General features: G+C 35.5%; 2 protein-coding genes across 3 annotated transcripts in view; one reads left to right on the top strand and one right to left on the bottom strand.

Moving 5' to 3' along the window:
- LOC136808603 (lymphocyte antigen 75-like) overlaps nt 1–26,001 on the bottom strand; it is a 46,590-nt gene that overhangs the window by 2,009 nt on the left and 18,580 nt on the right. For both annotated transcript variants that reach the window (XM_067065141.1, XM_067065140.1), the window contains exons 24-48: nt 22,318–22,353; nt 21,859–21,928; nt 21,161–21,330; nt 20,126–20,287; nt 19,713–19,757; nt 19,123–19,303; nt 16,076–16,302; nt 15,090–15,128; nt 13,800–13,944; nt 13,079–13,332; nt 12,435–12,482; nt 12,012–12,164; nt 11,434–11,616; nt 10,669–10,944; nt 9,980–10,186; nt 9,427–9,581; nt 8,914–9,078; nt 8,608–8,746; nt 8,393–8,499; nt 5,598–5,738; nt 4,820–4,946; nt 4,063–4,229; nt 3,321–3,452; nt 2,638–2,776; nt 6–53 (exon numbers count right to left, since the gene is read on the bottom strand). In XM_067065141.1, the coding sequence (XP_066921242.1) occupies nt 6–53; nt 2,638–2,776; nt 3,321–3,452; nt 4,063–4,229; nt 4,820–4,946; nt 5,598–5,738; nt 8,393–8,499; nt 8,608–8,746; nt 8,914–9,078; nt 9,427–9,581; nt 9,980–10,186; nt 10,669–10,944; nt 11,434–11,616; nt 12,012–12,164; nt 12,435–12,482; nt 13,079–13,332; nt 13,800–13,944; nt 15,090–15,128; nt 16,076–16,302; nt 19,123–19,303; nt 19,713–19,757; nt 20,126–20,287; nt 21,161–21,330; nt 21,859–21,928; nt 22,318–22,353 (3,516 nt within the window). The remainder of the gene's footprint in view (nt 1–5; nt 54–2,637; nt 2,777–3,320; nt 3,453–4,062; nt 4,230–4,819; nt 4,947–5,597; nt 5,739–8,392; nt 8,500–8,607; nt 8,747–8,913; nt 9,079–9,426; nt 9,582–9,979; nt 10,187–10,668; nt 10,945–11,433; nt 11,617–12,011; nt 12,165–12,434; nt 12,483–13,078; nt 13,333–13,799; nt 13,945–15,089; nt 15,129–16,075; nt 16,303–19,122; nt 19,304–19,712; nt 19,758–20,125; nt 20,288–21,160; nt 21,331–21,858; nt 21,929–22,317; nt 22,354–26,001) is intronic.
- Nucleotides 23,571–25,044, top strand: LOC136808608 (inner centromere protein-like). Its single transcript, XM_067065146.1, has one exon. The coding sequence runs from the start codon at nt 23,652–23,654 to the stop codon at nt 24,984–24,986; it is 1,335 nt and encodes a 444-aa protein (XP_066921247.1). The 5' UTR covers nt 23,571–23,651; the 3' UTR covers nt 24,987–25,044.

The raw sequence follows: 26,001 nt of genomic DNA, 5'->3' as shown, positions 1-26,001 counted from the left end.
TTTACCTCCTGTGTTTTTGCCAGGATTCACCGGTTCAACTCCACCAGACATTTCTAAGGAATAATTTGTGAAAATTAAATTAGGTCTAACCATAGTCAAAGTGCCCGATACATTGAAAGAGTAATGCAATGAATTGAAGGTTTTGAAAAAGAGATCATTGTTTTTGGTCCTTTTCTACCTTTATCAAATTATCAAAAAAAATTTTCGAGGTCCCGTAGACACCCACCCTGCTACAATATGGGTTGAGCATATGTGCACCTCAAATAACACTTTGTGGTCAAACAAACAAAAGGAAGGAAAATACCCGCCATGCTTGTTCTCACTGACAAAAGAATGAAAATACAATTCCCATTCGTTATATCGAAGAAACCCCAAACCTTTTATCAATCCTTTGAATTGAGGCCCGGAATTCCCGAGTTATTTTTTCCGAGTTAAAAAAACCGAGTTAAAAAAAACCCGAGTTATCCCGAGTTATGACGTCATTTTTGGAATTTAGTGACGTCATTTTTCATTTCATAACTCGGTTTATTTTGCTTCCTTTAACTTTCCGAGTTATTTTCCATTTTTTAACTCGGGAATTTTTGCTTCCTTTAACTTTCCGAGTTATTTTCCATTTTTTAACTCGGGAATTTTTGCTTCCTCTAACATTCCGAGTTATTTTCCATTTTTTAACTAGGGAATTTTTGCTTCCTTTAACTTTCCGAGTTATTTTTCATTTTTTAACTCGGGAATTTTTTCTTCCTTTAGCTGTCCGAGTTATTTTTGAATTTTTAACTCGGGAATTTTTGCTTCCTTTAGCTTTCCGAGTTATTTTTCTTCATAAAAAAAACACCAGTTTTAATCTATTGATCCCATACCAACCTAAATCAAAGACATAACCATCCATTACCAACTAGAAAAACCTTAACTTGCTTAATAAAATGAATAATCAACAAACAAGTGAATAATTGAAAAGCAAGAACTGAAGTTAAAACCTGCTAGATAAACAAAGTGTAAGGCCTTCAAAAATATTACAGCATAAATAAAATCTCAAAAAATACAGCAGGTAAGTGATGAGATAAAGCTATTTCGAAATTCATATTTCCTCCCTATTTCATTAAAGAATACTGTAAGTGACATGACAAGATTCTCAGAAAAATTCACTGAGTCCTTCCTCCCTTCGCTGTAAAAAATTTGAATGAATCACCAACGATTCTTGAATCAATCATTTCACAGACTATTCGTAGATTTTTATGAGAGATGTTAAAAAATAAATGAATAAAACTTTCCAGAGTGCACACACTCACCAAATCAACTTACAGAAAAACATTCGAAAGTTTCCCGCACGCATGTGACCTTTGCAAAACATTCGAATTATGAATCGAATCTTTTGTGTCATAAGGCTCTAATTAGACTGCGGGTAACAAAACATTCCGGGGGTCAAATACGCTACTTTTCAAAGTGGAAAGTCTTTAAATGTTGACCTGAAGGTATATTGTTATTCGAAGTTTTACCCGTCTTTTATAAAAATAATTCGAACATCAAACCCCATTCTGCGCAATGTGAAGTGAAAGATACTGGAAAATTTTACTTAGGCAACGAGGAAACTGCAAGTCGAGTTTTTTGTCACTCGTTGTCACACGTACAAAGAATAAACGTAACGTAAGCGAATGAATGAACACTAAATTTTCGTGAGAAAATTTTTAGATGCAGAAAAGTCGCCCTTGGCTTGGCACATCCCTGTGTTATTGAAAAACAATGGAGGGATCGTGTAAGACCCGTTCGGCTTTATAGTATAGAAGCCCCGGGGATACTAGGGTTGCGAGCTGACGGGTATGTGCCGCAAAAATTGAGGAAAAAACTGATTATGATATTGTGACCCTTATTGGAACTATTGGCTGTTTTTACAAGCCAAAAAAAATGGAAAATAACTCGGAAAGCTACAGGAAGCAAAAATTCCCGAGTTAAAAATTCAAAAATAACTCGGACAGCTAAAGGAAGAAAAAATTCCCGAGTTAAAAAATGAAAAATAACTCGGAAAGTTAAGGAAGCAAAAATCCCGAGTTAAAAATGGAAAATAACTCGGAATGTTAGAGGAAGCAAAAATTCCCGAGTTAAAAAATGGAAAATAACTCGGAAAGTTAAAGGAAGCAAAAATTCCCGAGTTAAAAAATGGAAAATAACTCGGAAAGTTAAAGGAAGCAAAATAAACCGAGTTATGAAATGAAAAATGACGTCACTAAATTCCAAAAATGACGTCATAACTCGGGATAACTCGGGTTTTTTTTAACTCGGTTTTTTTAACTCGGAAAAAATAACTCGGGAATTCCGGGCCTCCTTTGAATTCTAGTGCCAAATGTTAGGCTAAAGGCCTGTCTCCACTTTCGCGCGACATGAGCGAAAATTTTTTGATGTTTTTGTAAGGTCATTGGTCGGTTGAAAAATAAAGCAACTCCGTTGGTCGAAATTGACGAAACGGATGAAAAAAGTAAAACTTTTTTATGACATAGTCTTTTCTTCAGGCAAAAAAGGTTAAGAAAAAAACTGTCGCCCATTTCGCGCGAAAGTGGAGACCGGCCTTAAAGACGCTCATTATCTAGTAAAACTCTCCACTCGACAGATAAAGTGTCGACTATACGAAACGAGCGATTTCCTTACCTAGAGGGCAGCCGTGTAGTTCGATTCTCATACAGATACCATTGACGTAATCCGTTGGAACAAGGCGGACGTATCGGGCGTCAATGGCGGGTATCAATTTATTGAACACGGCTATCTCGCCGTCGTCATTACCCAAAAGCTGTTGAAAAGGAAAAAAGAAAGATTTAGATTTTCAGTTTTGCGTAAGTTATAAAACAAAAATCCGCCATTATAAAATTAAATGTTTGGTTTCAAAGAGGTCATTGTTTATAAAAATCGAATGTTTCAATAATAAGTGAGGCTTGCAAACCGCACCAGTTTCTATTCTCTAATTTCTATAATTTAAGGGATTTAGCCAAAATGTTATGTTTTACGCTTGATTTATCTGCTTTAAGGGCGCTTATTGAGGATTTTTATCGTTTTTATTTTCGAAGTAAATTCTAAAATATGATGACCAGCCTGTCCTCAATTTGTTGGCAAAATTTCAGTTACAAGAAAACATGTTTTCTCGGATACTCGATAGACGGGAGTTTGTTGTCATAAAGAAAATGATAAAGGGATATTTCAATGAGTAATGCACGACTAAATAGTACTGTTTTTCACCGTTCCCCTAAAAGTATTACTACGCTGTGAAGTGGAAACTACTCAAATAAAATTCAATCTATAAACCATACGCACAAAATGATGTAATGTTTATTACTTACAATGGAATGTTCGCGCCATAAGTCAGCGTCATCACTGTATTGAACAAGATATTCGGTCACGTACTTTTCTTCTTCACCATAGAAACCTTGTGTTGATATCCCTGTCACGTGACCTTTTTTCGTCAAGTCCACCTTGTAAAAAATAAATATGAACAACTTAGAAAGGTCGCAAAACACAAATCCAGAGCCGATACCATGTGCGACAGATGATAAACTTTTTGTGTTTTTTACCCAATTCATAAATCTTAAAGGATATCCTACTCATAACTTATCTCTAGGTGCCTGGATATAGACACTTTTCGATTTGATTTCGGGGGGTCAACTGATGCTTGCCCGGGGGGGGGGGGACAAGTCACAATGTCCGGGGGTAAATTTTCAAAAAATGTTACATCCTCCATATTCAATTTTTTTCTGGAAGAGCCCAATGTAACGTTCAAATTTTTTCGATTTGAAAATGACTTGTTCCACTGTTATGGAAGAGCAAACGTTCGATTTGCGTAAAGGAAACGACTAGAGTTGGAACGTTTGCTTCCATAATGGCAGACTTTCAGTTGTGTAGCTTCGGTAAAACATGAAAAAACCTCTGCTTTAAGCTTAAGAATATATCAACCATATTCTTAATTCAATATAATTATACAAAAAAGTCCGAAAACCCTTGATGTCATTCGCGACTAGTTCATATCTAAAACTAGTGGCAAACACAAGGTGTAGAAAGACTAAGTTTTGAAATGAGTGTACAAACCTGGATGTATTGAGAGTCATCATTCGTTTTTGCACACCATGAATTCTGTCCGAAATATCCATCATTTAGTCGACCTGCTGATGCAGGGAAACCAGGGCGGGACGACCTTGCTCGGATAAGAAAATTAGGGATCTTTTTATCAGCGATACCCAATGGGCTGTTGCATTCTAAAAAATATCATGAAATTTGAAAGTATTGAAAAAACAATAAGAAATATAAGACTAACCCCCGTAATATCCAACCCTTTTGATATGCATACACCACTGACCTTTATTATACCTGGGACAAATTTTCTCAGTCCCAGCCAAGAAAAATCTTTGCTTTCATCTGTGTTTTTTTCAAAGTGATACCCTAATGGTAACACTACTCAATAGCGGTGAAAATGCACCGATAGCGCTAGATCCGCTTTTCCTCGAATATTTATGATGATATAGCGCCGTTAGACGTTAATTTTCGACACTGCAATGGCTTCTTTGAGGATACCACTTTTCGAAAAACTCCGATCAAAGATGGCGGATATAGCTTTGTCCAGGATATATAAAGGTCAGTAGACTGGAGTCGCTTATAATTAATGTGTGTAATATGATAATATGATTATTGTTACGGGATTTAGTTTGTTTTATTACTTGTTGCTTATTTCTACTATATCTGAACTAGCTTGCTAGACTAAAAGGTCAGTGACATACACCTCCGATATCCTTAACACTCCACACAATTTATTTTTCTGGAACATCTTAATGGGTTTTTTCCGACTTACCAAACAAGCAACCGTAGAGTTCAGCATTCAAGCAGACATGTTCATCTGGGTTAATCAAGACAAAAGTGACCATAGTTGCTCGTTCTGACTTATCGAGGCGATACGTTGATACTTTCGAATTGTAATCCTATGAGAAGGGAGGAAACAAAATTGGGCAACGTCTTATTCAAGAAATAAAGTGCTCAGCAGAACGGAACAAAAAAATCCCGGTTGTAAAGTCGCGAAAGATTTTATAACTGTAATAATCTTTTCAAATTTACCAGGTGTGAAGATTTCAATGATATTCTTTCATTTGACCAGATTAGAGAAAACTTTCCCTGACAAACTTTATCATGTGTGTCGATTTTCACTCGTTTATAGTCATTTGCGAGGTCTTTAAAAACCAAAAATCACAAAGGACTTATACCATCAATACTCCCAAAAATTAGTGTTTTGTACTTTTTGGCAAAATATTCACATTTTTCATAAGAACACGAGGCTCAATCTTAATATCAAAGAACAAATTGGGAACAATCTCAGGCTCAAGAAATGGCTGAGAAAGTACCCAGCTGACACGCAACGTTGTTTTAACGCTTGTCTAACGTTCACAACGTCCATATAATGTTAGATGAACGTTGAAACAGCGTGCCAGGTGGGTGCTGATTTCGATTTTCGTAAGCATATTATACATTTTAAAACATTTAAGTCTGAATTTACCATCCTAGTCTTAGGTTTCAAAAATGGCTAAAAAAAACTGAATTAAATAATTCTTATAAAAAGACAGTAATAAAACAAATACCTTTGAAGTCGTATTTTTTCCATTAAGTCCATAAATGATTTTATAATTGAAATGTGACGATCCACTTCCGGATGACAAAGTGAACCGGTTTATGTTGACCGGATTACGGAAAGATAATTGATAAAATGTCGCTGATGATTTCTGAAAAAGAAATTTAAAAAGAAATGTAATCAAAGAATGAAATAGCCTTTTAATATCGACATTAACAAGCTAGATGCTGAATGGACCTATCTGATGATGAAAGTTAGATAGCAATGCGATGAGAAAAAAGAAAAAACAAGTGATACTTTTATGGACCTACCTGGTTATGCATTTAACACATATATAATTGATATCTACGTGACCATTAAACAATCATTCAGAACATAGTGACGATCTATTAAAATTAGTCGTTTGTTTCTTATAAAAAAACACGCCAAGAAACCAAAATTTCATGTCTAAAGACATGCATTTTTCAAAAGTAAGCCCTCATGAGCAAAAAAAAACATATATCTCATAAAAAAATTGAGTAATTTAACTAAGAACATTGATGTATGCTTATTAATAGTGATTCTTATAGATAAACATGCGTTTTTTGAGCCAACAAAATTTTTTTGAAAAAATCTGCTTGAGCCATCTTTTACCTATGATGGTACCCTACTTTCATGCAAAAAATCAGAAAAAGTTAATGATCCAATTTTTCACAAAGTCCAAAAAACACGTTTTTTAGCCGTTTTTTGGCCTAAATTTGCCCAAAAATTTTCTTTTTCGAAAATCCGGCTCCGTCACATTCGAGGGTTTATAGTCATGCACCTTTCTGCAAAAAATCAGAAAATTTGAATGAGCCAATCTCGAGAAAAGCTGGTAACTAACTAACTAACGAACATGGGTTAATTTATAGGACCTCCACCCCACCGGGGTAGGTCCAAAAATCAGTCAGAAAACATAGCGTTTAGCAACATGCATAACGCAAGAAATTCATCATTGATTGATGATGGGGGGGGGGGGAGGGAAGGGTTCTAGGGAAAAAATAAATAGAAAGTTCTGGTCGCAAAAATCAGTTTTATTGATAATTGAATCATGCTTGATGGTGAGCATTGTTATCACTAATGTTTTTGTGTGAAAAACATAGAAATATAAGGAAAAAATCCAGTAAAAATCTGCAAAAACGGGGATTTCCCGCATTTTCAACCGGAAAATTTTTTTCTCAAAAATCGAACTCGGCCATGTTTTGAGCATTGCGAATACGCATCTTTCTGCAAAAAAATCAGAAAAATCTAATGATGAAAATGTCAAAAAACCGGTTTTTCCGGCATATTTCCAGCATTTTCGGCCGGAAAAAATGCTTTTCGAAAATCGGGCTCTGTCACATTTTGCAAAATTTCATAAAAAATGTAAAGTACAGCTCGAGAAATTCAAGAAATACTGTCTTTCCGGCGAAATTAGGTTGTTCCGGCGATTATTAAATAGTTCCGGCTTCAAAAATCAATTTTATTAAAAATTGAAACATGCTTGATGGTGGACATTGATATCAATAATGATTTTGCGTGAAAAAACAAAGAAATATCAGGAAAAAGTCCAATGAAAATCTGCAAAAACGGCGATTTCCGGTATATTTCTGGTATTTTCGGCCAGAAAAGAATTTTACTTAAAAATCGAACTCAGCCATGTTTTGGGCATTGCTATTACGCATCTTTGTGCAAAAAATCAGAAAAAACTAATGATGAAATCTCGAGAAAATGCCAAAAAAACGGTTTTTCCGGCATTCGAAAATCGGGCTCCTTCACATTTTGGGCATTGCCATTTTGCATCATTGTGCCAAAAATTAGAAAAAACTAATGAGCCAATCCTGAGAAAAGCTGGTAACAGACGGACGAACGGACGAACGAACGGACGGACGGACGGACGGACGGACATCGGTTAATTTATAGGACCTCCAAGGTAGGTCCAAAAAATAATCCGCAGAGTGCTGTGGTTTCCCTAGATTTTTTATTTTACTAGGCAGGTGTTTTGTCTCTTTTCTTCTTTCCTTTCTTAAAAAATGATCAAAATTTGATAATTCCAAATGACCTTTAAAAGGCTTGTCAGGGACTGAAGAAAGTTTTTTTACAAAGCTTTATTAAAATTGTCACATGATATAACAAATACTTGATTATGATTTTACAAAGAAGCTAATTATGATGCAAATATCTTTCAGCTAAAATAATTATGCTTTTTTTAATGTTTTTAAAGGAAATTTGTTTTCTTAAATTTTTCAAAAGGGTTGATCTTGAAGGTCTTCAGGGTCCCAGAGATACCATAAGTAAAATACCTTAGAGGGGGAGGGTGATTAATTTTCCCCAACGATGAATTTTTCACCCCTACGAGAAAGTTTTGCCCGACTAAGTTTTCCCTTTTAAGGTATGCGATTTATTATTGAGATGATAGGTCGGTTTTAGAGTGGATTTCCCACAATGGCCATTATTAAGAACTAGAGCTCAAGATAGGTAATTTTGGCATTTTTCTATAAGAATATTCCTATAACTAACTATTTTTTCCTTAGTTATAGGATTAACAACCCAGGAATATTCTTAGAGAACAATCCCTCTATCACCATTGAGATGACTGGTGGACTTCAAAGATACCCTATCCTAAACCACAGATCTCTAATCTCTTATTAATTTGCATGGCCAGTTAAAAATTCGAAAATGTGACGTTGGAACTGTTACCGTTAAAAAATGGACATTTTGCTGCAAAGCAGACAGCCTATTTAGTGTTTTGAGGGTATAAGATATCTGTTACCCAACCATTCACAAGAATAAAATAAAGATATATACCTGTGGACAGAAAGGATTGTTGAATAAAGAAGCGGGTTGAATGAGTTGATCGTCTTTGTCACTCGTTTTGAACGAACTGACAATCGATGAAAGCGGATTCAAGCACACTGAAAAATGAACGAAGAAAAGTGAATACAATACAGCTTCATTATTCGAATCACTCACATATTGCTGTATAAACAAACAGAAATTCAAATAATGGAAAAGTCGCTTACCTGAGGGACAACCGTATACTTCAACTCTCAAACACATGTATGTTCCTTTGAATGATTTCGGTGTTAGACGAACGTATTGTGCTCGAAGGTCGACAATGTTGGACGCTATGGTTGTTCCATCTCGATTTCCTGGTAAAATCTAAAAGATCGAATGGAGAGGGGATATATACCTTAATCATTAGGTAAGTCCAAGGATGCAACCAAATCGTTGCTTTGACAATAAAAACAATACCATGTATAAGGTTAAAATACTAAAATAGTAGATACTTTGATTATCTTGTAAGAAAAGCAATGACTTTTTCATACCATTGACGAAGAGCCATCGATATTTTGTGTTTCATATTCATGCCACACTTCATAATCATCAGAATATTCCAACGTGTATGATAATGTCCAACTTTGACGGTAAGAATTATGTTTAGCACCTTGTGTACTGATGCGAGTCACGTGCATTAGCTTCTGAAGGTTGATCTGTTGAAAAAAGAAAAGTATATTTAAAAGAAATCGTCCAGCGTAACTTTTACTATTTGCTTAAACAGCATTTTTAACAAACAAAACTTCCGCACCTTTTCCACACCGCGCAAGCACAAATTTCTTTTGAAAGTCTAATATGTTTGAGCTACTGAAGGAGCGATAATGTGGAATCAAGAAAAACACAACACAATTTTGAACACGTTTGTCTAGTATGGTCTGAGATAAGGATCAAAGGACTTAAAGAAATGTTTGATGGAAGTTTAATTAAGGTTTGAAATAAACAAGATATTGGAAACTTTGACTTCAACCACTTCGTCAAACAATAGAAAATATAGAGCAACTCACAGTCAAAGATTCAGAGCCGTCTGTTTTGTTAGTGCACCATCCAGCTTGTCCGTTCAAACGAGCTTTCTCTGGTCCGAACGTTTTTAAGAAACTTGTTGCGTAGAAATTCTCATCCGCCAAAGCTCCGTTCTCAACACCAGCTGGTGTGTTACATTCTATAAATTGATTGATACGAAGTTAGTTAACCGAGCGTATAACGCAAAAAGATGTATGGATATGCTTGTACGGCAAGGATTGTTTTTTACCTTCCAGAGTTTTTCTAAGGGTTACACAAGAATAGTCAACCTACGGATAGAGGGTACTTCAAAAGTTGTTTCTCCCAGTCTCTAATGGTTGGTTTTCGGAAATTCGGCCCGCACATACATGAGTCAAAGTCAAACTCTCAAACTCCCCGGGAAATGACAGAATCAAACGAGGAGCGAAAAACTTAAGATTGTTATGATTTTTTCTATCTTATCCCATCATCGTGTTTAAGTTCCTTCCTAAATACTTCAAGGTATGAATCATTATCAGTTGCAACAACCCTGGGAATGGCGAGTGTAGTATTACTCACCTAGTGGGTGCTGACATAGATAGCTTAGTTTGTATGAGCATGGCATATCATTCCATTTTCCATGCGTGCTGTACATCTCAACGCAATTTTCACGGCCATAATTATCGTTCGGTTCTTTGTTATTCCAATTACTATACGATTCACCCAAGTGGAATGATTCGCCTGTACTCCAACGGAAATTGTGCTCCATTGCTCGATCATTCAGACCTGAAAGATATACATTTGTATGGGTAAAAGAAAGATAATCGGGAAAATATTTCTTTGATTCAAAATCTCAGGAAGATATTGCCTGGCTTGTAATAATCGCCACAGAGCACCAAGGGGGGGTGCTAGTGTAAGCGTTTAAAACCCTTCTTGCATCTTGTGCAGGATTTTTGTTTTATTTTGAATTAACTTAAATTAACTCCAATTATCGTGTATTTTATAGACTGGAAGAACGGTTAGGCTTGAAGTGAGCATTTTGGGTAAGATACAGACAAGTCTGTAAAATATCAACTCAAATTGCTCTCCTAGCTTAGCTCCTAGTTCTCTTTATTTTCGAATTTATCTTTACTGGTCACTGGTCAAAACTCACCAATCTTGAGATTTTTCGAGCCCTGTCCCCAAAATGAAGCAGGGGGCTACTAAAGAAAGGTGACCGAAGGTTTAAGGCACTGAAACTAAATTTGGTACGAAACGAACTAACTTACCGATCCAAACAGACTGAGTGAAATCACGAATCATGTATTCCAAATGTTTTTGAAGTCTGTAACTATCCACTGCAACTAAATCCCCTCCATAAGAAACACATTTCTTTCTTGCTTCTGCCCATGATGATTTTTGGTTGAAATGTTTATAACAAAGTCCGTTGTATTGGTCCCATCCGTCCGTACAATTACCTACGAATGTCTCCTCTTCGATGGGTTCAGTATTAATCTTGCAGATGTAAGGATGTAGCTGGTTACAATCGTCCACTCGCCACGTGCCTGGAAAATGGAGGAGTAGAAAAATCTCATATATACACATTGTTATTAGAATATTAAAGATTGAGCCCGAATTTCTTATAGAAATGTGCAATTTGAAAAGTAGTACTTTGCTTATTGTGTGAAAATAGAGAGGTTAGAATGGTCTTTTTATTTTTGATTTATTCTTCCTGCGTACAAGTAAGATTTGAATATGAGACCAGGGAGATTTTGAAACGTCGTTTTAAAAAGTTTTGACACTTGATGTTGACTTCAAAACAATACAAAAAATAAATGTCATGAAACTGAAGGAAGGTAGAAAGCTAAATTGAAAGTTTTTAACAAAAACTATCTAAGGAGTTATGAAAATTTAAAGCGTCAGAGGAACCATAAAATTTGTAATAGTATAACATCGACACGAGTATAAATACGTTTTTTATAAGAGCTCCCAACATTTCTAAAGCTTACATGAGCTTAACTCTTAAAAATGTTCTTAAATTGTTCTTATAGTACCTGAATTCACGTTGACTTGGCTGACACATTCCCTCTTATCAGCTGTAGTTTTTGGTTTGGTGGCCCAGAACGCATACGTCAGACGAGCTTTATCGATATATTTGAAGTTTTGTTGATCTTTGTCACGTGATAGACCAATCCAAGTGACATTGGTGTATTCAATGTAGTGTGCGAAAAGATAGGCTGGTCAAAAATAAACGGAATTGGTAAAAGACTTGTTAAAAGTTTAAAATTAGTTTTAAGAGCAAACCGGGGAAGTGGATTACTTGGGGAAATTCACACCAGGTGTAGTCAGGTGGAAAGGAAAGCTTTTTCAAACCTCAGATTTCTCTAAAAGTTTCAAAAAAGGGTAAAAAAAAATCGTGGTTTCCAAAAATTTTCTAGTTTTGGAAAAAATGTAAATGATTGGGTTGTAAAAGCTGTAAAGAATTTTTACTTTATAAAATATTTTTAAATTTTTGTTGACTTTTTCTTTACAGTTAAGGTCAAAAGGTAGGGTTTAAAGTTTCCAGTATGGAGGAACCCGTTGTAAACCCCACTGGTTACGAAAAGGATTTTTCAAACATGAAAAATCATACCTTGTTCGTAAATGTTGGAAACAGACAACAAGTTTGCATCTTTATTCATTCGTTGGCAAGAATCTTGAGCATCTTGCCACGTCTTTTTGTCTTTAGCCATGTAATAACATGCTTTCCGGTATGAGATGAAACCTTTCGGACAGTCAGCTGACGCTGGAATGAAAAGAAAATGAATGAAAGAAAATTCTGAATAAGTAGGAAAATGTGAAAGGTTGTTATTGTGAGTGAGGTATCCATAAACATGATTGAACGGATTGAATACGTTACAGGAAAATCAAAACCTTCTTCGAGATATTGGGAAATTGAGATGTTAGGAAATCGAGATATTGGGAGTTCGAGACGTTGGGAGTTCGGGATATCGAGAGTTATCCGAGCCAAGGAACAGAGAAATGTATAAGGGTTTGTAGATTTGCTAAGCCTTACGATCAGCGGTTGGTACTAGATTTCCAGTTGGTCTCACTGACAACGATTCTATACAGAAAAAAGAACAAAGAATGAATTATATTTTTATGAACCAGCCTTGTTGCCATTTAGTCTTTGGACAAGGGAGAGGCTGTGGTTTATGTACGAGCATGAAGGATAATTTACTAGAGAAGTGTAACAAAACAGCATTCTCAACAGTCTTAAAATCACAAATATCGAAACGGGTCACGATTTCAAACAAATGGAGGCCTTGAAAAACCGAGTTAAAAAACCCGAGTTGTGACGTCATAACTCGGTTTTTTAAGGTGCACCTTAATTTACTTCCGAGTTATTTTTAACTCGGTAATTTTAGATGCACCTATAATTTTCGAGTTATATAGCTCGGTTTTTTTCATAACTCGGGTTGTCATAACTCGGGTTTTTCCAGGCCTCCATACAAATGTGGCTCAGACAAAACTTTCGAAAAGGGGGTTATAAACCTACACACTTTTTATAAGAATGTACTCTATAAGAGTATTCATGGTGATACTGGCTAGAAAAATTAAGAATATGCTAAGAATATCATCATCATAGAATTTGGCAACTGAACCTAAGAATGCCAAATACGTGTATTTTACTATACCCATTCTTTCAACCAAACGTACCTTTCTTACAAACAAATCCATTCTTTTTATCACAACCTATATCGTTCCATTTTCCCTTCGATTGGACATACGTACGCATTTCAACACAATCTTCGTCACCATGGGAACTGGGTTCATTGCGATCCCAATGGGTATACTCAACACTACTCTGGTCACTCCAAATGAATTTCTTTTCAGAATTCAAATCGGTGAATCCGATATATAAATTGACGGTGTGCGCATGCGCGTGGCTCAAGATCCAAGCGTTCTCATAACTAAAAAAAGAAAAGTTAAACTTTATTTTCAAAGTAACAATTCGATTAAACCAACAATCAAACCGTTTCAATTATAGAAAATCCAATTGCGAGGAGGCGTTGTATACAATAATTTCAGAAAGCCAATATAAGTAAGTAAGTCTGCGACTGCAGTCGGAGGCGACCCGAAGGCTCCTCTCTCGATAGCTATCTACCCGAAGGTATGAGAGGGTGTCACTCTTTCGTCCTGAATTGCTCCACTTACTCTAGATCCTTCTCTTTAATTGCTGAGTATCAAGCAGACTTGAGCATCAAGTACCACTTTGGAAATCTTTGGTATGACCAGGCTAGGGGTTGAACCCATAACCTTACGCACCGTAGCCGGATGCTCTACAATTGCACTACGGCGCTATGATAGGTCACACAATCAGCTAAATGCTTCTATTTGCTATAAAGCCTTTAAACAGTTTCCAACAAAAGATATATACCTTGAATGTACTGAGGCTAAATCCCCCTTTAATGATTTACAGTACGCAAGTGCATCTTTGAAGTTCTTTTCATGGCCTTGTTCAAGCTCAAATTTGTAACATGAATTTCCATATAATTCCCAGCCTCGTTCGCAATATCCTTTGTCTGAAATGAAACATTTAGCCGTTAAAGAATGAGCAGAAGCCTGAAGTGCATTCGCTTTAAATGTCACCATATGGAACTCATACAAACGTAGTTGACTAATCAGCTTTCGAAAATGTCAACATGGCAGCCATGATAAATATTCCACCATATTTAGAATTCAGTGGCACGATCTTGAAAGCAAACAACAACTGATCTTTATATACACTAGAGACATCCCCACCGAGAAAAATCGGAGTTTTTGAAAGTGGCAATCTAATGGCGGCACCCATCAATAGCCGTTCAAAATCATATATAGCGCTTTCTTGAATGTTTTTGATGACGTAGCGCCGTTTGACGTTAATTTCTAACACTGAAATGGCTTCTTTGCGGGTACCACTTTCAAAAAACCTCCGATCAAAGATGGCGGTTATTCAGATATGCACCATTGCAATGGACCAAGGACCACGGACTACGGACCCAACAGCTGATTGGTTAAAAGTGACTAATTGCCAGATTTTGAGTAATTTACAACCAATCAGCTGTTGGGTCCGTGATGTAATGCTAAAAGACATTGCAATGGTGCATATCATCAGTCCTTTCGATTGACTTCCAAATTTGCCACACTTACCAACTTTGCCAAATTCACAATTTCAATGTCAAAAGATCACAGCTTTATGGCAAATTTGTACATCGCTACGCCACCATTATGATTTCCGTTTTGTGATGCTTAGTCAGCAGTTTTCTGTCGGCGTTTGTAAAGCGAACGATTTTTTAACCAATCAAAATTGTCGATCGCATTGTTTTGCTTTAGCATTGGAAGGTCTTCTATTTTTCAAAATCTTTGGCAAAAGTGGCAAAATTGGAGCGAAAAGAACACAGGTCTCATGGGAATAGTGTTTTATATGGAGACGTATGGAGGTAAGTTCCAAAAATGCCAAGAATGCCAGATTCACCACATCTTTTTTATTTGGCATTTATGGCACTCAAATTTTGCCAACTTTGCCAAATTTCTGTCAATCGAATGCAAAATAATTGGCAAACAGGGCAAAATTGGCATATTTTGAAGTCAATCGAATTGGCTGCATGAAAAGCTTGGTCCAGAATTTAAAAAGGACAGTGGCAACAAATTACGGTACTGGGTTTAAAAAAAGAATTTTAAAACTTACCCCTAGGTACAACTTCGGTCGGCTTGACTTTCTTCATATCTGGGAAAAACAAAAGTAGAAAAGTTTGACAGTTGTTAAAATGAAACAGGAACAGTAATGTTGCCACCCAAGACTATGTTTATAATTTTCGAAATTTTCAGGCCTAAAAGGAATTCCTTTTACTTAAAGAGTTTAAAAGGGGTTACAATTATTACATTGAATTTGTGACTTTCAAAGTCCGATTGACAGCATTATTAGATGTTGACCGAGATAATCTCTTTACTATAAACTTTGAAACTAACATTGCATCATAAAGCACGAAATCTTTTTTAAACAGTAGTATGTCAAATCAATCAGCAGACGCTCTTATCGGTGGAAAACCTTTATTTAGCGGACAATTATTTTTGCATGGAAGGTCTAAAACCCTTTACACCTTTCTAGACACATTCTCTTTAATTGGTCATATTTTAGAACAAGTTTGTATACGTCAAAAGCTAGTAACATTTTCTTTCTAATGGCAAAAATTTCATTTAAATTTCAAATTCTATTCTAAAATTTAAATTGTTATAACTCAAAGAAAGATTTTAAGATCACGATTTTACCAAAATGAAATCCAGTAATTTTTGTACACAGACCTTAAAACAGACATGGAATACAAGTTCAAGCAAAACAACTATAAGACAGGAATTTTATGTTCCAAACACCCTAGTACCAACAGTTCGAATTAAAGATTCAATCCTGAAATTCAAAACCTTTCAAAAGGCGGACACCTCTAATTATCGGACACTAATCCTCTTCCCCGATTTCAATAATCATTTCCCCGATTTCACTAATCATTTCCCCGATTTCACTAATCATTTCCCCGATTTCACTAATCATTTCCCCGATTTCAATAATCATTTCCCCGATTTCACTAATTATTTCCCGATTTCACTAATCATTTCCCCGATTTCACTAATCATTTCCCCAATTTCACTAATTAAAGGTTCTCAGAACAATAAACATACCATCGTTCGTCTTGCAAATATAGAGTCCCTTCAAATTGCAAGGGGAATCATGCCATTGACCGGTTGAATACATGGTCACACATGATTCCAGTGAATTTAGATTGTTCGGTTGGCCAGGTGCAAAATTAAGGAAATTGACAATGGAGTCGTCCGACCACGTCCAACCATCATTACCAGACAGTTGACTCAAACCGATGAAATTTGGTGGAGTATAGTAGCCTTGTTTTCTAAACAAAATTACATATAAGATAAATTTTGGCTGTTGTTCAGCTTTTTTTACCGTTTTGTGATCTTATGCTTAAATATTCTATAATATTTAATCACTTATTAACAAAGAGAGAGAACAAGCCTACCCTAAGCGTAGGGCATAAGCCTTTCCCTAAAGGACAAGGAACACAGCGCTGGATAAATGTAAAATAAACCAGCTGCGCTGGAAGCTCCGGCTTAAGAGATTCAAAGATGTGAAAGATGAGCTTGTTGAGTTAGTTTTGTTCGAATGTTGCCCACAAACTACTAATCAGAATAGATCAGAAAGCAAGGTAATAATTCTATTGCAGAGCGAGTATGAGAAATAATCTTAACAAATAAATAAACCAGCTGGAAGTTTAGCTCTTCTAAGTGATTACACATGCACTTTCTTGCCTAAAGAACCAACCCCAACCCCGCCCACTCATCCTTGACTAAAAAGTTCAAAATTGGAGCTAAAGGAGATAAACATTTAGAAGTGAATATTTCCAAGTTCTTATAAATTAATTTTTTTTTAAACTTGCCAATAGCGAAGCCATGATGTGCCGTTGATTTGATTGTCCGGATAAAATTTTGGGGAAAAAAATAGCCTAAATTAGAGGTCACGGCTTTGAGCTAAGCATTATTTTTTCTGTTGGGATAATACTTGGAAAAGAGTAGGATAAACCAAATAAAATGGTACAATAGTGTGTATGTAATAAATAGTGGTATATTTGGAAAAATCCTGTTTCGGGTTTGAAAAATCTTCAATTAAGGGATGGTCGCCCCAGCCAATGAAAGTACGACAAAGTCCAAAAAATATAATTTTCAGTTATAACACTGAAAATTTCTCCGATCTTGTTCAAATTTACACAGGAATTGTGTTTTAGTATCCTTTACTGAATTATCGTAGCGATATGTTTGTAAAAAATCTGTGTCGGGTTTGAAAAATCAAAAGGAACGGTTAATACATTAAAAGTTAACTCCCTATACAAATTAGAGTGTGGAAAGCTCATATTTAAACATATAAACAAATTATCAGCTGACTATTTAAACACAATTTTTAGTAAGCCATCTCATGGGTTTGGTACCTGTCAGCCTACTAATGACTCTTTAACAACTTTGGTGTTTGGTGACTCGCCATCTCCCATACGATTTTACGGTCCACATCTCTGGAATCAACAATGTCTTAATCTCAAATCCACCAGCTTTTCTGTGTTTGCTCGAAAACTCAAATCAAAATTACTCAATGATAACTAATTTCCCATCTAGTGTCTTATTCAACCGCATTTATTATCATCCACAAACCAAGTGTAAATATTTTCGTATTGTATCTCCTGTTGTTGTTTATCTTTTGTTGTTTTTTTCTTTTCTCTAGTTAGTATCTCTTGTACATTATCACTCCATATATCCTTTCGAACTCGAAAGCCTCTTAGGGTTGTTTTTCGCTTAGGATTTTTAAATGTAAATAGATCTGAAAAAAGAAATATATCATATATCATATATCATATATCATGCCAGCCGCGATGAAATTACGACAAAGTCCAAAAACGATCATTTTCAGCCATAACACTGAAAATTTCTCCAATCTTGTTCAAATTTTCACAGGAATTGTGTTTTAGTATCCTTTACTGAATTCTCATAGTGATATGTTTGTAAAAAATATGTGTCAGGTTTGAAAAATCAAAAGGAACGGTCGCCAGCCGCAATGAAATTACGACAAGTCCAAAAATGATTATTTTCAGCCATAACACTGTGAAAATTTCTCCAATCTTGTTCAAATTTTCACAGGAATTGTGTTTTAGTATCCTTTATTGAATTCTCATAGTGATATGTTTGTAAAAAATCTGTATCGGGTTTGAAAAATCAAAAGGAACGATCGCCAGAGTCAACAACAATGATGAATACAAAACAGGATCATTTTCAGCCATAACACCACAAAAACTACTCAGATCGTTTTCAAATTTTCACTGTAATGTTGTAGTTTTAGTATTCTCTTTTAAATTCCAATGGATGTGTGTTTGAAAGTCTCATTGTCAAGTTACCTACAGAATTTTATGGTTTTGTTAGCCATATGCAAGATTTAAGCACTCGATCAGCTGACGATTCATGGCCAAAATTTCTCCAAAGTCTTTCCACATTGTTAGAGAGCCAGTATGCATCAAACTTCTCATAAATCTAGTCCAAAACATCATGAATAATGATGAAAATGGTCAATTTTTCTCCTGAGATTTGCAAGTATTTGCTACACAGTCAGCTAGTCCACTTTCGGCAGCCATCTTTTTCTTAAAAATACTTTCAGCCGGAATTCCCTTTCGACCAATCAAATCACAGTATTATTGGAATCAGATAATCCGTTTTTATTAAATCGGAATAGATCATCGGATTAGATAAACAAGCAAAAAATGTCTTGACCGTCGTCGTCGGACGAGAGAGAATTTAAGGCTCCTAGGCCGGAGCAAAAATGTTTTTTAAGCATTTTCTGAGATCCCTGACTAGGATTTCTCTTAATTTTCTTATTTAGGCTTCACTAGTTAATTTTGGTTTTAAGGGTTACATACACTACACAATTTATTGCTAGTCAATATGTTGAGAATATAATATTGTCAGCTCAATTTACAATATTCCGATAATATAGGGGAAGTTTGGTGGTAAAAAGTACCTGTTGTTTACTTCGTACATTACAGTCCGCAAACCATATTATTGAGTAGTGTTTGTCAATATATTGTGTAGTCTAAGTAGTGCTTTGGTCAAAATCAAGCATCATGTTTTTATAATTTTTTCTTATTAAAAAGAGGTTTTAGGAAATCGTGGGATTATACCTTCTAATTTCCTTCTTAATAAAGTCGTTTTCTGATTGGCTGAGAACACTAGCCAATGAGCCGTTACGTGTTTGACAATCCCTTAGTGCGGCGTAATAATCTTTTTGTGCGTTAGAAGGTGAGACGTAATAACAACTGCCGTTAAATTGTGTCCAGTCTTTCGCACATTTCACGCTTGGGTCTGAATGAAAAGAGAGAGAGTTTTATTGGTGATTCCAGCTGAAAGAATTTACCAAGATATGGTAAGAGAAATCATATCTAGGTATTGCAAACTTTTAAGTAGTACCAATCAAGGGAAAGTAGAAAAAGTAGTTCTACTTAGCTCCGTACTACTAATCGAGATTTGACTGTATATTCAAAAACCCTTACCAAGCTTCAACGAAAAACAGGATGATAGTAAACCGTATGAATGAAATTTCCTGTCTTCCCCAGTCTTATTGAGACAAAAACCCCGCTTGTTTAAAGAGATAAGATTGGTTAAGAGATGGGTTTCCTTTTCTCGAAGGTGACAATCGGCTATGGTTCCCGGGAAACTCCCCGACAACTTTCCCTACGGTAAATCCACCCTCCTCAAGGATTTTTTATTTTACCTGGCGTTGGTGTAGTGGTGGGTTTCGTTGTTGGAAGTAAAAGGGCTAAACAAAAAGAAGTGAGAACACAATTAAAGATATAAACCTGATCCTTGTCGCGCCCTCATTTCAATATTTTTTCTTCAGTTACTTTAAGTCATTTCGTGAGACTAGATTTTCACCTCAAACTACAGACAAATTTGAATGATTGAGGTTTGGGTCAAAATAGACAGTAGTGGTCATACGAATAATGATGAGTTACTCGCCAAACATTCCATAACCTACATTTTGGCCAACATCGATCAAGATGGCAGGTTAAGTACACACATTAAATTTATCTCTGAAATGTTTCCTAAAATCTTCGTTCTGATATCGTTGAAACTTTCTTACGTTTTATTCGAAATTCTTACCAGGGAGCAATTGAAACAACTTACCCTTTTCCACCTTGCACACGGAGGGGTGTTTAGCGTAACACGGTAAATCGTACCACTGGCCGTTACTTTCCATACCGCCACACAAATGACGGGAGCCCGTGTACGGACGGGAAGGATACCAATTCAAATAGTTCAACGGGGTACCGTCTTTCCAGCGGAAGCCTGGGGAGGAAATTGATAAAGAGAAAATGGAATTAGCGAAGAAAAGAATTAGCTTTTACCTGAGTTCATTCATTTCTGCATTCAGTCAAATTTCTGTTTGATTGAGTTATAAAGCAGTAAATTGTTTAAAAGTATCAATTTTTGGAAAAATGAAGATTTGAAAATAATGTTCACACTTTTGAGAAAAATGGCCTCGAGAGGACAAAACTTGGCTTGTGAAGACCATTAATCGGGTGGTCTCTGTGCCAAGATATCCCCAAAAATTTAGTACATGGGTACTAAAAGACCACTTCTCTAAAATGGTGTTGGTATTGTTTTCGAAAACCCGCGAAGCTTCTGATTGGTCAAGCGCTGAAATTCTATTGTAATGTTACGTGACCTAGGTAGGATTTCCTACCTAACCACGACACACTTTTCAGCAAAAGTACGCCATCTAGCCCTTCGGGCTTTATATGCCCCAACCCGGTTGCGAATTTCACTTTTCTGAATTTTTCTAAAAATAAAATCAAAAGTTAAGATGGATAGAGTTTACTATGGTATGTTAAGTGGCCCGAAATCTAGGGTTTTTTAACAGTCTTTTGATTGTTTTTACGGGGTCTACTGTCAGGCCGGTTCGGATATTTATAAACTTAAGAGAGGGAGTGGAGATTCAAAACAGAAACCGTTACGTAGCCTAGCCCAGTAGCGTAGCCAAGAGGGGTGCAAAATTTGTGTAGGAGAGCAAAGTTTTATGACACTGTAATTATCTATTAATACCACAAATAGATAATTACAGTGTCATAAAACTCTGCTCTCCTACACAAATTTTGCACCCCTCTTGGCTACGCTACTGCTAGGCCATTAGGACATTGCTCCTTATAATCAAAGCCTTACCATTGACAAGTCCTTCATTGTCCAAACCAAGCCATGTGAAAGGGTTGGACCCAGTCCTATTGTAGACAAGGACTTTCACGAAATCATTTTCTTTAGTGTTCCAAATGGAAGCTGCGTGAGCATTTTGTGCCAAGTTTGAACAGTTCTTTTCCGCGTCAACAAAAGACATTCTAAAAAAAAAGAAGAACAGAAGAAGAAAAATAATTTCATAAAATTCAGTTTTAACATGTACAAGATGAATCTGGCTATTCCAGAAAAAATATTTACCCCTCCTGAGGCTAAAAAACTGAAAAATCTAGACGGCCAATGATTTTGTGGAAAATATTCAGTCTCTGAAAATCCAGGAAGGTCTCGAGAAATCCAGGAAGGTCTCGAGAAATCCAAAGGGTATACAAATGCCTACTGCTCCTCTTCAATTTGACGCGTTTTTCATTGTGCGACTTTTGATAAGACTTCATGTCATATGGACTGTAAACTTTTTTTAAGGTTAAAATTACAGGATTACCACAATTGCAGGTTATCTCCGAGTAAGTAGACTAGTTACGGTACAGATCACTTTTCATGGAGAAAGCACACTACAAAAGAGCAGACGCTGCGGCGCCTTTTTAGAGTCAGAATGTTAGTTCGAGTTCCAGATGATCAAAACAGTAAAACAACGATAAATCAAGGACGATAGTAAGACTTATCTTCTGACTTACGTAAATTGGTTGACATAGTAACAATATCCGTTGTGCTCTGACCATCCTTTGTAACATGGTTGAACTTGACCTGCAAAAAAAGGTTCAAAAATGTCACCTCTAGTCCTTTTCGGTCTTTCTTATTTACAGCACTTTAAACGTATTTTAATGTAAATTCCTCAGCAAATGCACATTTTTTAGAGTCTGCATATTCTAAAATTTGATCTCAAAGCATTATGTTGTTATATACTTTGTTCATATAAAAAACGTTCATGAGATCATTTGATAAAATATAAAATGAAGCAAATTCTATATAAATACATTTTCTTATCTTGAAATCCAAGGAAATTAATGTTCGGATGTGGGAATATTTCGATAACTTTATTGTAGACTCGTCATCCTAATCTGATAAAGTTCTCGACATCAGTTTTCGTTTTTAACCAAAGCTCCAAAATAGATTTTTCAAAGATTTTTTTTTACCTGGAGTCGTCTTTGGTGATGCAGTTGTCGTTAAATCTGAAAATAAAAGTGACACAAATTTAAAAAAATGATGAACAAACTATCTACCATGAATTACTGAGAAAAAGTTCATGAAAGATTTAGACTTCAGTCTGACTGAAGTTTGCTTTCTGATAATTTTTTGACGAAGTTGAGTTTAATGAAGTGTCGACTAAAAGCACTTCACAAGGTCCCTATTTTGAGACAACACACTGAAATCCAAATACACGTTGTTTTTTATCATAAGAACATCCAAAACTTTTGAAGCCTTCGGATGTTCTTAGCTTTTTGAGTTTCAAGCCTTAAAATGTTCTTAACTTGTTCTTAATATTTTGACCATCGATCTTTTATGTTCTTACATAGTTTGTTCTTAAAAAACGAGTAACAAAAAAACTATAAGGAATCGAAATTATAATGAAAAATGAAAACTTCTAAAAAAAAATTATAATCTGGCGAAATGTTTAAGTTCAGAACTACCAATACTACTATACAGTATTCGATAATACTACTACTACAATACTACTATGGCCCTGGGCCACTAAATAACGCCATCCAGTCTATAAAAAGCCATTAGTGGACCCCGGGCTATAAAAGGTTCAATTTAACGGTAAAGTGTTTTTAATAAGGGGCTTGTGAGCCGGTAGGACAAAAAAGTGCTTTGATTAGTACATTAAATTAAAGTTCTTTCTCATGCAATTAACTTTTGCTCATTAAAATTCCAGGAATTGTTATTTAATATCAAAATGTTTACACGTTTTTTATAAGAACATCCACAATTTTTGAAGCCTTCGAATGTTCTTTACTTTTTGAGTATTAAGCCTGAAAATATTCTTAAGATATTTTTAATTTCACCATTTTGCGAGTATTTTGGTCCATTTTTCTATGAAATTGGTTATTTTCTAAAGAGTCCGCAAACCTTAAAATGTTCTTAACTTGTTCTTAAAATTTTGGCCATCAAAGAATTGTCCTCTTATATAGTTTGTTCTTATAACAAAAATGTATAGAACATCGCTTCTTGTAATGTGGTAATTAAATTAAGGAGTCGACGAAAGCTTTATGCGTGTTCGTGCACATACTTGTCTGTCATGTGATTGTCTTGAAAAGTAAGCATTTCGCAAGAAGGAAATTTGATCAGTAAAATAAACAAATGCTGTACGTATTGGAAAGACTTCTACATCACAATAATACGTTAACAGCATACGTGTGTATTGGAATAAAAATTTGTATAATTTGAAAGAAGATATTTCCTCACAGCAGCACACAACAATATAAATTTGTATAATTTGAAGCATTATCAGTGTTTTAGAAGCCAACAAATGGATTTGGCGCATTGCGATGAACGAAATTTAGCGCACAGCGCAAATGAACCAAATACAAGACCAGCTGCTGATCCACAAGAAATGGTAAAATTGAAAGAAGATCATGAACGCCAGATCCAGCAAATGAAACTAAACAATAAAATACAAACCCTTGAAATGCAGAATGAAAGTAAAACTAAAATTATGGAGCTCGAAAAAGACAATCAAGGGTTGAACCATCGACTGGAGATTATGACATTAAAGATACAACATCAAGAAGATTCGAAAAAGATGGTGGCCAACTGTGAAATCGAAAAAGAAAAAAAGGATTTCGAGTTTAAATTGGCGGCACAGAAACACGAGTGCGATACTAAGCTAACTGGAAAAGAAAATGAATGTCAAAAGAGAATGACTGAGCAGAAACAAGAATTCCAAGTCAAATTAGTTGAAAAGGAAAAAGAAATGGCTGAGCAGAAAAAAGAATTCCAAGTTAAATTAGCTGAAAAGGAAAATGAATATCAAAAGAGAATGGCTGAGCAGAAACAAGAATTCCAAGTCACATTTGGTGAAAAGGAAAAAGAAATGGCTGAGCAGAAACAAGAATTCCAAGTCAAATTAGCTGAAAAGGAAAATGAATATCAAAAGAGAATGGCTGAGCAAAAACAAGAATTCCAAGTCAAATTAGATGAAAAGGAAAATGAATATCAAAAGAGAATGGCTGAGCAAAAACAAGAATTCCAAGTCAAATTAGATGAAAAGGAAAAAGAAATGATAGCTAAAGAGAACGAACATAAAATGAAGATTCTTCAACTGGAAACGGCGAACAAACTTCAAATATCAGATCTAGAGAAAACCAAAGACGGGGGTAAAGTTGAAAGTCAACCACGTTTTATCATGAGTGACGACAAAATTGTTTGGGGCGCTGATCAATTTTTCCAGGGTATCAAGTGGGATTTTGCTTCATACGAAGAATGGTATGAATATATAAAAAACATACTAATAAATAAAGTTCCTCGATACACTTCAAGTAAAGGAAGGAAATATATGTTGATGAGAAAGGACTTTGACGAACAATATGACAAGCTCTGGTTCGTATCAGACTCACGACTCGTATTAACAAGTTCAGGAGAACATGCACAATACTTTTATCATGGAGACTTCCATAAAGACCTATGGAACACGACCATTTTTATACTTCTTCATCCAAAATGCTTTGAAAAAAGTTTGGAATTTAATGGTTCTCATCCCTCTAGTGGCTGTTGGAATGTTCAGAAAGTAGATGGCACCTTTTATTCCGGAACACAAAAAACGGCTATTATTTTAGGTATTTTGAACAAGCTTGATCGACGATAGAAAAACATTTAAAATTTGTTCGATTTCATTTTTAAAGTACAATGAACCTGGTTAATGACTCCCGTGTAACCTTTATTCCATTAATTTGTTTACTGGAGTGTAACGGACCGGAAAAAGGGTTTTTTCAATATTTTGGCATTTGATTCTTCGCCACGGCATGACGTCAGAACTGGGGTACAGCAGAACACTTACTAAAGATTAATTATGTGTTTTCAGTAAACATAATTTTTTAGTGAGTTAAACCATAGTGTTTGTTTTACCCTCGAAATTATCAGATCTTATTGGTTGAAAAAGATGTCACATGACTTTCCGTGGCAAAGAATAGGAGTAGGAATGTAATTAATTTTAATTAATTAAAGTATTTTCAATAGAAACTATTATTCGATACATTTTTTATTCATAGTCTTGAAGACGCACTAGCGATTTGCATGATGGAGTTAAGAAGAAAGATTTTCTCAATCTCGTACCCAGAGTCATGTTCACCACTTCGGATTTTTACTGATGGTCAAGATACAACCTTTCCCGCTATCATGTATCATAAAAAGCGAAATAGGGACTGGGTTTGAAATTTTCTCTCCCCACATAATCCCGTCTTATAAGAGAAATTAGTTCTATTTATATTTATAATGAGACGATTAATTTGTCTGAGACGAGCAATTTAGAAAATGAGCAATAGGAGGAGTGTACTTTCCATTCATGTTTCAATAAATAGGATCTCCACCACAGATCACATTTTACAAACTTCTTGTCTCATACGATTTTTCCGTCTCAGTATAAATGGGACTATTGAAATCAACTTCGCTGATTTCAAATCTCGTGTCTTCATTTTCTATATCTTTCTTGAATAAATGATTAATCTATATATAAATAGCCGTAGTCACATTGTTTGTTTGTTTGTCTGTTTGTCTGTACATGTGTAACTTTCGTTTCCGCAATGTTTTTGTTGATAGAGCCTGGTTTAGACTTTTAGACTTCGTTTAGCCTTTGTTTTGAAATTAAAGACCCATCTACATTA

The sequence above is a fragment of the Clytia hemisphaerica genome, unplaced genomic scaffold, assembly GCF_902728285.1.
Source record: "Clytia hemisphaerica strain Z4C2 unplaced genomic scaffold, Clytia hemisphaerica genome assembly, whole genome shotgun sequence".
Lineage (NCBI taxonomy): Eukaryota > Metazoa > Cnidaria > Hydrozoa > Leptothecata > Clytiidae > Clytia > Clytia hemisphaerica.
Note: the sequence above shows the minus strand (reverse complement) of the source record. Positions and strands in the feature narration are given on the sequence as shown.

Bases quoted from the DNA above. Each gene is read 5' to 3' on its own strand.
- LOC136808608 (XM_067065146.1), top strand. From the start codon at position 23,652: ATGGATTTGGCGCATTGCGATGAACGAAATTTAGCGCACAGCGCAAAT.